We start from the raw sequence: 15,613 nt of genomic DNA, 5'->3' as shown, positions 1-15,613 counted from the left end.
AACCTCTAACTCTTTCCCCACAGACTTTCATCAGTCATCCCATAGACCTCAGAGATCACTCACATCACTGAACACCACCATTTACCCCATAGAGTGCACCTCACTCACCCAACAGGTCTCCATAATTCACGAAACTTACCCCTCAGTTTTACCCCAAAAGCCCCATAACTCTATCCATTATTTTGCACATCAATCACCCTCACAGAACCCATCACTCTCCTCAGGGAATTCAATCACTCAATCTATAGACTCCTTACAGATGCTCCATCACTCACCTACAGATCCCTCATTACTCACCCAAAAATCCCTTTTACTTATACCATAGAACTTGCAGCACTTTCCCCAGAGACCACCTATGTTCACACCACAGACACCCCATAACTCATCACAAAAACCTACGCATTACTAATCCCACAAATCCACCATTCTCCTCATAGACTGACATTACTTACCCTACGGATCCCTGTATTGTTCAGTATACGGACACCATTGCTCACTTCTGAGTATCCATCACTAATTTCATATACACCCTGTCACTCACCTCATGAACTCTGGTTGCTCTTTCCACAGACCCCTTCACTTATCCCATAGATCCACCCATTAGTCACATCACGGACACCCCATCACTCATGGTACAGAACCTTCATCATTTAGCTTATAGGCTCCCCATTGCACTTCCTATATAACCACTATCAAACACTCCAAGGCACACCCCCATCACTCATGTCATATACTCTGTTACTCAGCACACTACTCCATCTGTCACTATCATTCAGCACAGATAATATATCTTCATTAAGTGTAGTTTATTTCAGGAATGCCACACTAGGTCAACATTTGAAGATCAGTGAATGTAATTCACTATGTTAACAGAACAACCACATGATCATCTAATATATACAGAAAATGCATGACAAAATGCAATATTATCCATTACAAAAAGTTCCTGGAAAATTTGCCCAACCTGTCAAAGTGCATTTACAGAAATCTATAGTTAGCATCATTCTTAATGGTGAAAATGGAACACTTCACCTGAAGGAAAAGATGTCCTCTTTCATAACACATATTCAACAGTGTACTCGACTTACTTAGTGCAATAAGGCAAGAATAATAAATCAAAAGCTTTCAAGATGGAAAAGAGGGAATAAAACTCGACCTTTTGCATACATCATGATTGTCTATGTAGAAAATTCCAAAGAATCTACAAAAAAACTCCTAGAAATACTTAGTGAATTTAGCATGCTCACAGGATACAAGGTTAAAATAAAATAAAAAAATCAGTTGTAATTGGTGTGAACTATGGACTACGATTAACAGCAATACTATAATATTCTTGCATCATTGCCAAAGATATACTGTGTTGATAATGAGGAGCTATGGAAAGAATGTGCCAAATGTATGCTATGGACCATGGTTGTTGGTAATAGTCTGAAGATATTATCTCTTTATCTGTAACAAATATTCCACCATGATATGGTGTGTTGGTGAAGGGGTGCTGTATGGGAATTCTGTGTAGGTGCATAATTATTTTCTAAGTGTACAACCTCTGTAATAAAAATATATTAAAAAATAATAGGGTGGGCTGGGGGAAAATACACCAAATGCAAAATACAGACTATCGTTGTTTAGTAATATTTTGATGATGCTCTTGCATAGTTTGTAAAAATGTTTCACAACAATGCAAGGTGTTGGTGAAGGGGTGATGTATGATGTTATGTATGTTTATTTTATCAGTTCACAACTTTTACTATACACTTATTGTTTATGTATGTTCACGTATGAATAATATACTCCAACAAAATATATTTTAAAAATCAATTGTATATCTATACACAAGCAATGAACTAAAGAACAATGAAACAAAAGTAATATTGTTTGCAATGACACCAAAAAGAAAGGAAATACTTGGGAAGCAGTTGTGGCTCAAGCATTGGGCACCTGCCTACCACATGGGAGGCCCAGGTGTGGTTCCTGGTTCCTCCTAAAGAAGATGAGCAAGACAGCAAGCTGACATGACAGTCTGGTGCAGTGAGATGATGCAACAAGATGATGCAATGAGGAGACACAACAAGGAAATACAATAAGAAACACGAACAGACACAGAGAGCAGACAGTGAATGCAAACAATGAGTGGGGGAGAAATACATAAAATAAATCTTTGAAAAAATATAAAGAAGAAAGGAAATACTACTATAAATCTAACAAAATATGTGAAAGGCAAAGGAACTAGAATAGCCAAAACAATTATTATAAAGAAACAAAGGTGTAGGACTCACACTACATTTTTTCATGACTTGCTATATATTTACAGTAATTGAGACAGTGTGCTTGTTGGTGAATGGATAACACAGAGATCAGCTGAACAGAGTAGAGAACCCAGAAATAGATCCACATAAATATAGCCAATTGGTTTTTGAATAGGTGCAAAGTCATTTCAATGAAGAAAGGATAGTCTTTTCAATAAATTGTGATGGAACAATTGAATATCTATATGCAAAAAACCACCACCACCACAAAAACCGAACCTCAACCTATACCTTGCATCTTATACAAAAATTAACTCAGATATCATAAGCCCAAATGTGAAATATGAAACATAAGAGAAAATCTTTGGGACCCAAAAAGTTTTAGATATGATACCTGTAAATAAAAATATTGATGAGGGATGTTATTAAAACCAAAATCATAAGTACTGAAGCATTCTGTAGAGAAAGGTTAATTATTTATTTATTTATTTTGAAAGATTTCTTTTATTTCTTTTTTTTTATTTTTTATTTTTTATTTTATTTACTTTGTAATAATATTACATTAAAACTATATATATATGAGGTCCCATTGAACCCTACCTCCCCCACCCCACCTCTCCCCCCCTCAGCAACACTCCCTCCCATCATCATGACACAGCCATTGCATTTGGCAAGTATATCTCTGGGCACCCCCGCACCCCATGGTCAACGGTTCACACCATGGCCCACACTCTCCCCCATTCCATCCAGTGGGCCCTGTGAGGATTTACAATGTCCGGTGATTGCCCCTGAAGCACCATCCAGGGCAGCTCCATTTTATTTCTTTCTCTCCCCTTCCACCCCATTGTCTGCTCTCTGTGTCCATTCACTGTGTGTTCTTCTGTGTCCGCTTGCATTCTTGTCATGTGGTATCAGGAAACTGCGTCACTTTTTGGTTGTGTCATCCTTCTGCGTTAGCTCTCTATGTGTGTGGTGCCACTCCTCGGCAGGCTGTGCTTTTTTCATGCGGGGCGACTCTCCTTGCGGGGCACACTCCTTGCGTGTGGGGCACCCCTACATGGGGGACACCGTGCATGGCACAGCACTCCTTGCACATAGCAGCACTGCACATGGGTCAGGAGGCCCTGGATACCGATCTCTGGACCTCCTACACGGTAGGCAGACACTCTTTCAGTTGAGCCACAACCACTTCCCAAAAGGTTAAATTTAGAGTATGTGTTCCTCGGCTGGTTCATATTCTTGCTCCATCCCATCTCGATTGCCAATCTGGCGATAAGGATGTGCCCTTCTGCTCACAAAACAAGGGGCATCCAGTGTATCAGGGCAATCAGAAGAAGAGACCAAAGCAGTAAGTCAAGAGTCAGCAGCATTGGACTGTTGTAAGAGCACTGAGCTGGGAGTCAGGGCATTCCCACTTCAGCATTGTCCTAACTGTCTAATGGAGGAGAGAAACCTGCAAACCACGCAGTGACAGAGCAGAATGATACCAGTGCTGTGGGAAAATGGAGGAAGCAGGAGGAAGGGGAACAGAGAAGACTTCCCAGCAGGGGCTAGGCAGCTGAGTTGAATCTTGAAAGATGAGCAGAAAGACAGACATGAAACAGGGGTGAGTGGTTCAGGCAACAACCCCCTTTTATAACTTTAAGATTGAAATGAAAGGTACACTTCTCACTATTATAATTATGCCCACAAGTATATTTAGAAGAGAGGCAGGTCACCCAGTAGGAAAGAAACAAGAGGGAGCTCCCCAGATGGTGATGCCAAAGCTGAGTCTGGTAGGGTGAGCAGGAATTAGCAAAAAATAAGGACAAACCTAAGCAAAGCCTCAGAATGTGGAGACCCATGCTGGATTGACGAGAGAGAGAGTATCTAGGATTCTGAGTGTTCGATGCCTGGAGGGCCTGGGAAAAGACCTTGTCTGGGACGGAAAAGCGAGGCCCTGTCATGGAGAACCTCGGAGGACATGTCATAGATATGAGATCCGATTTGAACACCCTGGGAAAAGTCAGGGAAGATTCCCAAGGAGGATGAAAACAGGTTTCTTCATATGTGACCCTTTGGGAAGACAACCATGGAGGCAAAATATCGGGGCATTTTTGGGACTTGGAGTGGTCCTGAATGATATTGCAGGGACAGATGCAGGACATTTTATATCCTGCCATGACCCACTGGATGTACTGGGAGAGAGTGTAAACTAAGAGTGTAAACTACAACATAAACTATAATCCATGCTGTGTAGCAGTGCTCCAAAATGTACTCATCAAATGCAACGGATGTGTCACACTGATAAAAGAGGTTGTTGATGTGGGAGGCGTGGGGGGTGGGGTGGGGAGTGGGGTATATAGGAATCTCTTATATTTTTTAATGTAACATTTTGTGTGATCTATGTATCTTTAAAAAAAGATAATAAAAAATAAAATTAAAAAAAAAAAGGATTGGCCAGGCATATCCCAGAGGCGGGGAGTTCATTACTATGTAAAATACAGGAAACCTAAGCTAGGTCTGTGGAATTGGGAGACATGAGATATTGAAGAAGTAGTTATTTGAGTCTGAGGTAAAGAAGAGCAAAAAGCTAATGACTGATTTGTGAGGGCCACAGTGATGAAAAGTAATTTAAAGGAATGTTGGATGCCATAGGTAGTGCTTATAAACTTTCATAGTCACAGAGTATTTCTGGGTTCAACTTGGATTGCTCACCTCCTGCCCTAATCCCTAAACAGGGTTTGATTCAAGCTGTGAAGATTGAGCTAGGCATACTCTCGTTAGACCCTGGGCTGGAATCAGGGAAAATACCTTCCTTACAGAAAAGACCTAAACCTACTTTGAGCTTATATTCCTTGTCAATGATTAATTAAATATAGTTGTAGTGTAAAATAAAGAATATGTTTGCTTTTATCTGTACAGCAATTTGCCGTTTTGCCACAGCACCAGTGAACCAGGGTTCCTGATGCAATTCTTCTTACTTTTTTTTTATTTTTAAAGAAGCTTTAGATTACATAAATGTTACATAAAAAATATAGGGGATTCCCATATGCCCCAGTACCTTCCCTTCCCACACTTTCCCCCACTAATAGCATCTTTTATTTGTTACACTTGATGAACACATATTGAAGCATTGCTTCTAACCTTGGGCTATCGTTTACATTCTGCCCTGCACAATTTTATAGGTTTTGACAAAATGTATAATGGCCTGTATCCATCACTGCAGGACAATTCCAATGTCCCGAAAATGCCCCATGTTACACCTGTTCTTCCCTCTCTCTCCCCTTAGAGCCTTTGGTGGTCACTGTCTTTATGATAAGAGTTCTTCCATTGCTTGAATAAGTATAAAAGAGAATTATAATAAGTCTACTTTAGTCCATTGTTCATTCTCCAATCTCGAGGATTTTGGGATGGTGATGCCCACTTTTCAATTTGAGAGGGGGCTTAGGTCCCATGGGGCAGATGGATGGAATTATCTTGCTTGCAGTTGCAGACACTCTGATCCTTGGGATGGACGTTGTCCATCATCATCTCCTTGTTAGTTGTCCTGGATGAGCCCAATGAACTGGAGAGTACGTGTTGCAACTCTGCTGAGATCCTGATGCAATTCTTGATCACCAATGGCTACCGGACATATCTTGTGCCCAAGTAGTAAACAGGGCACTGGGCATAATACAGTAACCAAGACAGATAAAATCCCTGCCCTCGTTTCTAATGTGGAAGACAAATGTGAAACAGGAGTGAGAGGTTCAGGTAACAACCCCTTTCCTTTTTAATTTCAAGATTAAAATCAGGGAGTAGATGTGGTTCAGGTGGTGGAGTTCTGCTTCCCACATGGAAGGTCGTGGGTTTGGTTTCCAGTGCCTTCCCCAAACAAACAAACAACAAGCAAAACAAACGAAAAAACCCACTCAGGGGAACTGTTGTGGCTCAGTGGTTAAGTGCTGGCTTCACACATTTGAGGTTCCAGGTTCAATCCCCGGCCCCTGGTACCTCAAAAGCAAAACAACAAAACAACAGCAGCAACAACAACAACAAAACCCCAAACAAACAAAAAAGGAATTTCCCTCACTTTTACAAAGTCCACAGTACATTCAGAAGAGAGGCAGTTCAGTCAGATGGAAACACTCCACGAAGAGGTCCCCAAATAGTGATGCTCAAGTTAAGTCTTGAAGGGTGAACAAAATAAACTGGCTGTAATCATGCCCAATGAGAATCCTTTTGTTTATCCTATTTTTGTCCTTTGTTCTAACAACTTTTGCTTTATATTTATTTCAGGCCATTTAGTAAGTGCCTCTAAGATTGGAATTTTTACATACTCGTGAATGGGTATGTGGAGTGACCCTCTCAATCCCAACGAATGCTTTTTTGTCTTAGTCTTTTTAATCTGATTTTAATATAACTGACCTTGCTTTCTGGCAAGTTTTCTTGCAAAGTTTCTTCAATCCCTTTACTTCCAAATTCTATGAATCCTTATAATTTACTAGCTTTGGTGTAAAGAGCATATGGCTGGATTTGTTCATTTTCATCCAAAGTTACCATTTTTTACTTTAACTGGAAAGATTTATTCCATTAACAATTTTTTTTAAAAAAATAGGAGGTACCAGGAATCAAACCCGGGACCCTGTACACGGGAAGCAGATGCTCAACCACTGAGCTACACCCACTCCCAACTGTCAACAATTTTTAATACTGACACATAGGAGCTTGCTCCTACCTTCTTACATTCTGATTCTTATTTTTCCTGCCCTTTCTATAAATCTTTTAAAAATTTACTTATGAGCTTTTATGTGTTTTTCTCATTGCTTACCTCGTAACTAAAATAATAGCAGATAGTTACGTAAGAAGAAGAAACAATAAAAATAACTGGACATAAGGCGCGCAGTTCCGCCACCAACTACAATAATGCAATGCTCAGTGACTAGCAGTATGTGGAGCAGTGCGCTCCTGACATCAGAAAAGAGCGCGCACGAAGGCTGTAGTCAGAGTCTGCAGGTGGGGCCACGTTGTGCAGAGCGGCGCACGCAGTAGCCGTCCCTAACTGCACTACTTCAACTTTGCGCGGGACAGCAGCTCCACAGGGGGTCTTGAGCAAGCGCAAACCCAAGCTTTTGAAGAAGGGGCGGGGCGAGCGTTGACGCCAGAGCCTGAAAAAGCTCTACCAGCCATTTCGATGCACCTGCCACGCGGCTCCGCGTGCGTTAGCGCCTGCGATTCGCTAAGGTATTTTGCGGCGGTCCGGACGAGGGACTGTGGGTTTTGTGATTGCAGGGGTGGGTGTGGGATCACTGAGGAGGGATTTTGGACTTGATAATGAGGGTCCTTGGGGTCGGGATGGAAATTTGCTTTAAGTTGAGTTGAACGCTTAGATCCATTTCTGGCTTTTTTCTTTTCTCACGTTCTCATTAACGTCTTAAAAGTTCTCTTTAAGACCACTGGTTTCATATATATTGTTTTTGTTATTATTACATTCGAAGTGTTTTCCAGTTTCAGTTAGTTTTCTTTTCACCACGAGCATCTTTTCAATTCCCAAAGAAAGTTAAGTCTTTTTTGATTTCATGCAAATTATTTGTGGTCGTGTGATGCTTACTTAGACTTCCTTTAGGGCTGAGAGTAGGGTTAAGTTTTTAATTAATATTGCATCTCTAGCTTGAAAATAGTATGTGTTTTCAATTGATAATTGTGTTCAAAACGTGCATTTTCTTGCTGTGTGTGTGCTTCCTTCCTTAAGTACTGGAATAGTGATTGTGTGTGTATGTATACACACACGCACAAATACGTATTTATATTTGTGTTTCTATCTATGCATTTTAAGTGGTGTTACTGAGCACAGGCAGGAGTCTAAGTGGACGGGGGTGGGGGGGGACAGGCGGGAGGGCCGAGCAAGGCTGAAGGGTGGGGCCGAGTGTATTTAGGTGGGCCAGGCGTAGGTGGGCTTGTCTGGGCCTATGGTACAAGGCAGGCAGGCAGGCAGGGTAGGGCTGGACTAGGTGTTTGTTGGAGGGAGGTACGGGGCAGCCTGGCAAATAAGACTGAGAGCATGGAACCTAGCTTTTCTGGGCGATAGGCGGGGCCTTACGTATCCCGCTGGGCAGGATGGGGTCAGATGTCCAGGTGGATGGGCCAAGTGGGCAGATGGACATCTGGATAAGGCGAGCAGGCAGGGCCAGTCGGTGCCAGTCATCCCCAGGTGGGTGGGGCCTTGTGTATCCAGGCAGGTGCTGTTGGACCAGACCAGGTTGGCCAGAGGGTGAGCCAGGAGTGCCCGGGCAGGGTGGGCTGCCCCCACCCACTTGGGGCTTACCGGGAGCCCTCTTCACGCCAGTGCAGGAATCCTATTTGTATTTCCTGGTCCTTGGTAAGTCCAGGACACAGGGCAATGGGGAAGTGGAACCGGTGCCAAGGGTCTGCCCTTCAGCTCTTGTCTGTGACATCCTTGCACACATCTTGCTGTGGTCCCAGTGGCCACGGCTTACTTCACAGCTGCCTCAACCACAGAAGTCCAGGCTGGCCCAGAAGTACCAGACGGCAGTGGTGCCACTGGCAGTAAAGCAGGCACCTGAGACCACGGCCACAGCCCAGCTGTTTGAAGAGGATCGACCACTGGATTCAAACCTCTATCACTATATCACTGGGGGACTTTTGACAATCAAGGCCGGGCGAGTATATGGCAGGGTCCTGGGGTGGAAGGAATGAGACCAAGAAGGCAGAGATGGTCAGCAGTAATCAAGAGCGAGGAGGCAGGGAGTGTCCACAGACAATGTGAGAAACAAGTGGGGAAGTCCCATGAGCATTTTCCTGCCCTGCAGGCCTAGATGAGTGACAGCAAGGAGTTCCCAATCCCGGATCCTGCTCTGCAGAAGCAGGCAGTGAATGCGAAACACGTGAAGCATGGGAAGAATGAGGTGGAGCCAAAGGTGATGGAACGATGGAATGGGGACATGGAGGCAGAGGCTGAGGGTGGAAGGCAGGGCAGGGATGCAGGGGTCAGGGCTGGTTTTGACTCCCCTGACCCTGCCTTGACTCTTGCCCCACAGAAGAAGCAGAAGCACAAGCGCAAGCACGTGGACGAGTGGAAACACCCACCGCAGGCAGACGTCAAGGAGCCAGCCTTGCTGCGGCAGTGCCTGGGGCCTGGCTGCGTGCATCCCACCCGGCCCAACTCCAAGTACTGCTCGGATGACTGCGGCATGAGGCTGGCAGCTGAGTAAGTGCACCAGGATGTTAAGGGACAGGGGGCGGCGTAGGGCATTATCTGTGCCATCTGCAAGATCACCCACCCACTCACCCACACGTCCTCTAACTATTCAGCCACACTCCACCCCCACTCACCTACCCACCCATCCATCCACCCATTCATCCTCATTCTATCCCGCCAACTCATGCATCCACTCTTCTGGTCACTCACCCATCCATCCAACCACCCATTCAATCACCCTTTCACCAACACTCAGCCATCCACCGTAAACATCCCATATATTCACGGTTAATCGTTCACCCATTTCTTCCTCCTTTGATGCCCTACCTACCCATTCCATGCCTCGCCATCTCCCCCTCTAGCCGCATCTATGAGATCCTGCCCCAGCGCATCCAGCAGTGGCAGAAGAGTCCCTGCATTGCCGAGGAGAATGGCAAGAAAATGCTTGAGCGCATCCACCGTGAGCTGCAGGACGCCCGCAGCCACCTGAAGGACATGGAGTGCCGTTTCCATGAACTTGAGGCCATCATCCTGCATGGCAAGCAGCAGGCTGTGTGCCAGGATGAAGAGGTGAGCAGGGATGGGTGGGGTGGGGCAGAAAGGTGCCTGATATCTTGCCCTGTACTTTTACTGGCCCCTCTCCTGCCCCATGCAGAGCAACAAAGGGGACAGGAACAAGACAGACCTCAAGATCTTCTGTGTCTCCTGTGGACAGCCCATCAGTACATACGTTGCCCTGCGCCACATGGAGCGTTGCTTCTCCAAGGTTGGGTGATGGGCTGGGGGTCAGATGGGGCAGAAGTGTTTTTGGCTGGGTGGGATGGGGCATGGGCAGAGTCCACAAGGGGGGTGGGCAGGTTTGGTGCTTGGGTGTTTGTCGTAGGAGGGAAATACAATGCACATCCATGGCTCCACCCATTTCTGCTCTCTCCCCACTCCCAGTACTGAAACCAAGGTCAGGGTAAAAGCCGGCAGTGAGGGGAGACATTGGCTGGGGAGACTGGAGCACCAGGGGCCTCAGAGGACGGGTGTTTTTTTGGGGGGCTTTGTCACAGGTGGGCATGCAGCATGCGTCCACACTTCCTCGCATTTCTTCTCTTCCTTCCCAGTATGAGTGCCGGTCATCCTACGGGTCCATGTACCCCACTTGCATCGAGGGGTGAGTGTAGGGGCTCATCAGAGTGGAGGGCATGATGTTTTCAAGGTCAGGAGCAGGGCGGGCAGAATCACTGACAAGATTGGGGCTTGGTGAGAGGCACGATACGGGTGGGGCTGTGGACAAGGTGTGGGCAGGGGTTGGAAGGGGACGTCCTCCCTCCTCACCTTCACCACGTCACTTTCCACCTACCCCCAGGGCCACGCGGCTCTTCTGTGATGTCTACAACCCACAGACCCAGATGTACTGTAAGCGACTCCAGGTGCTGTGTCCCGAGCACTCACGGGACCCCAAGGTCAGGCTCTCCCTCCCTACCTCACCATCACCCTCCATTCCTCCAGTCCTCCCTACAGACTGCCCTCTGTGCCTCCCTCCTCCCTGCCTGATCCCCTTCCATTCCCCCGCTCCCCCTGCCTGACTTCCCCTCTGTCCCTACCCTTCTCCCTGCTTGACTGTTGTCTATCCTTCTGTCCTTGCTAGCTGGTCACCCCCATTCCTCCATCCCTGCTTGGTCACCCCCATTTCTCCATCCTCCGTGTTTGCTCATCCCTATTTGGCCCCTTCCCTACCTGATCACTCTGAATTCCTCTCTTCACCCTGCCTCATCACCCTCCATTCTTCTTCTCCCTCCCAGATTGTCCTCACTCCTCCATCTGCCCTGCTTGACCACACCCTGTTCCCCCCATCATGCCTGCCTGATCAGCTCCCACTGCTACTCTCCTCCACACTGGTCATTCCACATTCTTCCCCACAGGTGTCAAATGATGAGGTGTGCGGTTGCCCACTGGTGCACAATGTCTTTGAGCTCACGGGTAATTTCTGCCGCCTCCCCAAACGGCTGTGCAACCTCCACTACTGCTGGGAGAAGCTGAGGCGTGCGGAGGTGGACCTAGAGCGCATGCGTGCGGTAGGCGACACTGCTGCGTGGGGGGCCGAGCAGGATCCTGGAGTCCCCCTCTCATGCTCCTCTCCCACAGCTGCACAAGCTGGAGGAGCTGCTTCAGGAAGAGCACAAGGTTCACGTGGCCATGAGGGACCGGGCTGGGCTGTTGGCGCTGATGCTTCACCAGACAATCCAGCACGACCCGCACACTGCTGACCTGCGCTCCAGTGTAGACAGCGAGCCCGGCCCAACCTAGGTCCTGTACCCTCACCCTGGGAAGAAAGGCCGCCCCGTGAATTGCCTCCACACCTGTGTCTCCATCCTTCTCTTTCTCAGGGCATCTTCGAGTTTCTGTCTGTGCTTCTCTGTCCACCGCTTGATGCCCTATCTCTTTCTGTCCCCCCTGCCCCTGCCCAGGGTGTTTCAAATCCCCCCTGTCCAGTCTGTTCCTCCATCTGACTCTCTTCCTCTTCTGAACCTGGGCAGGGCCAGGGTATCTGTCCTCCTCTCACCCTCCACTGTCCAGAACTTTGTTAATAAACTTTGGAAGAACACGGGCCTTTGATATACACCCCAGCGGCCCCCAAACCCATCTCCCTGGCCTCAAACCCAATTCCAAGCCCGAGAGTGGTGGGTGACTGTGCAGCTGTACTTCGGAAGGGCTTACACTGCCCATGTAGGGTGGGTGTGAGGTGATGTGATCCTATGAAAGGGGTGCCAGTGGCCCCTGTTCCCTGCAGACTCCCACGTGGGCCAGTGGGTGTATAGTTGGCATCTGATTAGTGCACGGCCAACCTCCAGTTCCTATATAATTGTTAATATTCCACAGGCCAGAGATATTGCAAAGGCTGGGATGGGACAGCCTCCTTGTTAGATACCTCTTGGGAGGACGGGGGCAAGTAAGCACGGTATAGTCCTCCCTGAAGATTCCACTTTGGGCCACTTGGGGGATTCAGGGTGGTCCAGTGCTCCCACCCCACCTGTCATGGCCCATCATGCCCCTGCCCTCTTTTCCAGCCGTGCCCATACTATGGGGCCCAGCCCTGTCTGTCGGTCTTGGCCCTGCCCATCACTCCATCCCTGCCCTTGGGTCACACCCCAGCCCTGGCCGTCATGACCTGGTCCTCCCCCACCACCTGGTTCTGGTTCCGCTCTTTCCCGCCTGTCCTGTCCATTGAGCCACACTCATTCCACACCCACAGGGTTGCCGGAAGAGGACTTGGACCTCGGTCACATCTGCCTTTGCCAGCCCCAGCCAGGCCTCCTCTGTCAGTGGACGTGAGTCCAGTAGTGCTGCCTGTGGGTGCTGGTATGTTTTGAATGATATGTTTGAGCTACTTTTCCTGTTTTTTCTATTCTTAATGGTCTCATGGATATTTACAATTAATTTGTATAATTACTCTTTTCCCAGGGACTCATATTTTGCCTAGATGTTTAAATATGCCACTCTAGACTTAAACCTCTTATTCCATTATAACTAGCTTGCATTATTACCTGTCTGGTACAGGGTCTCCTTTTTATTGCTAATATTGTATTTTTAATTTTCCTTCAACTTGATAAGTTTTGCTAGGGTTAGTCCATATAATTGGTCATTTGGAAGGGCCATAGTCACTTTATTTATACTCCCTAATTTATATATGTATATTTATTTATTTATTTTTATTAATTTTTTTGTTTTTCTCTTCATTTCTTAAATTATTCCTAATTCAATTGTTTTTGGTTTCCAGTCATTTTGATATTAAAGGGTTTGAAGCTATAAATTTTCCTCCAAATCCAGCTCTGTCTCAAAAGTTTTGTTATAAAGGGTACAACTTCAGAATTAATTTTTTACTTTGATCCTAGGTGATTGGATATAGTTTATTAGTTTCTAACTTATGGCAGTTGGTCTTTTCTTTCTCTTTTTCTAATTATGGTTTTACTATGATGTGAACTTGTAAACATTATTCAAAATTTTCTTTGTGGTCCACATACTCCACTGAATTTTGTAAAAGTTTCATGGATATAAGAGAAGAAACCATATTCTGTTTTTGGGTCCAAATTGCTCATTAGGACCTTGCAATCTAGATGGCTGATTAAGGTTTCTTTGCTTTTGTTTTTTTGTCTGTCTATTTCAGCTGCTTTACTATCAAAAGTTAGAATAAATCTGTTGTAATATTTTTAAACAAACTTTCCCTTGTGGTTTTCTGTTTTTATTTTGGGGGGAGGGGAATCCAAAAGTGTTTTTTTTCCCCACATTTTATTTACATTTTAAGACTAACTTTAATCTCAAAATCATATATCCGTCCACCTATTTCTGTTTCATTGGTTTCACTTAAACTTAAATGCATTTTTTGTTAAACAAAGACTGTAAACCAGTATGTACCATGTCTGTTACATGTAACACACAGGAACGACTCTTAACAGAAATTCATCGACACCCCCCAACTTTTAAAATTATAAATACAGTTATCAAAACCATCATGAACGTATTTTGATACTCCTGTCAGCACCCACGCTACTTCAAAAATTACACAATTTTCAACAATATTCATTATATTTACTACTTTAAACAATTTAAACTGCAGCTCTTTCACAAAGCAAGTGGATAAAGCATGCCATTTATGTTTTTCACTCTTGAAATGAGTTTTCAGACACACATATCCTTCCACAGTAATCTGACTCTTCTTGGCATTTCATCTTGTAAATCTGAGTTCTCCTTTGAGTACCCCAGGTTTATGCTTAAATGAGAGTGCCCTTGATTAGAGAAAAAAGAATTGTGCTGCATTTTTCCTCCTGTTACATGAAAACATAATGGATTGAGAAAAGTGGACATGGTGGCTGATGGGTATGAGGAAAGGCAGGAAGAGATGAGAGGTGGAGGCGTCTTCGGGACATGGAGCTGCCCTGGATGGTGCTTCAGGGGCAATCACCGGACATTGTAAATCCTCACAGGGCCCACTGGATGGAATGGGGGAGAGTATGGGCCATGATGTGGACCATTGACCATGAGGTGCAGAGGTGCCCAAAGATGTACTTGCCAAATGCAATGGATGTGTCATGATGATGGGAAGGAGTGTTGCTGGGGGGGGGAGAGGTGGGGTGGGGGTGGTAGGGTTCAATGGGACCTCATATATATATTTTTTAAATGTAATATTATTACAAAGTCAATAAAAAAAAATTCAAACTAAAAAAAAAAAACCATAATGGGTGTGCATATATTAAATATATTCTTGCAAATGTCTGGGTCATGTTTACCAGCTGGAATTCTTTGACTTAATGTGTGGGTATTTTGTATTGTGATACTTAATCAAGACATTAACATGAGAAGAAGGTTGTTGCTTTAAGATAATTTTGAGATCCGCTAAAATTAATTGTTGTATGTTTGTCTTTCTGGTGGTTGTGGCAACTTCATATTTTCCTTGGACATCGTTAAACATCTTAGCTCTTGAAGTACAGCTTTAATACTATATGAATTTTGCCACTTTGCTAACACTGGTATGCTCTGTGCATCCACTATTCCACTGCAATTATTTATTCCATTCTATATTAATATTTGTTGCAAACCTAACTGATGGAGGAGCTTCTGGGTGTTTAGTTCCACATTCTATTTCAGGCTATACGTTCTCATCATTTGTCCTCGGTGGCCTAATAATCATGCCTGTCCACCTTGTAAGTGTCCTGTCTTCATCCTCTTCAAGGCCCCAGCTGACAGTACGGTCGCCTACTTCTTTTTGTCCTTCTTCAAGTGCTTCCAACAAGCGAAAATTACAAGGAACTTTTACTCCGATGGAGACCTCCATCTTCTCCTGCAGACCAATGCCCAAAAGTTTTCTATCTTGCGTCATTTTGCACAACGCCGTTATGTATTTTCCTTCTGTCTGTTGAGTACTTTTGACCTTAATTTTACTCTGATATTACATCAACACTCCTGTTTTTATTTTGTGACTATTTACCTATTGTATCTTTACCTAAACCTTTATTTTGCATTTTACTCTTTAAGATATACTTCCTGTAATTGTATATAAATGTCCTTTTTGCCCTAATCCCACATTCGTTTTTTTCCCACAATGTTATTCTTTTAAAAGATTTATTTATTTACTTTTCCCCCTGCCCCTCCTCCTGCCCTGCTGTTTTTGCTGTCTGTGTTGTCTTTTTTTCTCATTTTCTCT

General features: G+C 45.0%; 1 protein-coding gene across 1 annotated transcript; it reads left to right on the top strand.

Annotated features, from left to right (window-relative positions):
• Window positions 1-7,157: 7,157 nt before the first annotated feature.
• Window positions 7,158-12,048, top strand: LOC101412183 (CXXC-type zinc finger protein 1-like). The gene is given in 10 exon segments (XM_004474273.2): window positions 7,158-7,223; window positions 8,712-8,891; window positions 9,038-9,145; window positions 9,266-9,435; window positions 9,789-9,996; window positions 10,082-10,192; window positions 10,536-10,585; window positions 10,781-10,877; window positions 11,337-11,489; window positions 11,560-12,048. Coding segments are annotated over 10 exon segments (1,305 nt in total). The 3' UTR covers window positions 11,722-12,048.
• Window positions 12,049-15,613: the final 3,565 nt, after the last annotated feature.

Source organism: Dasypus novemcinctus, chromosome X, assembly GCF_030445035.2.
Source record: "Dasypus novemcinctus isolate mDasNov1 chromosome X, mDasNov1.1.hap2, whole genome shotgun sequence".
Taxonomy (NCBI): Eukaryota; Metazoa; Chordata; class Mammalia; order Cingulata; family Dasypodidae; genus Dasypus; species Dasypus novemcinctus.
This window is presented reverse-complemented; position numbering and strand designations above follow the sequence as displayed.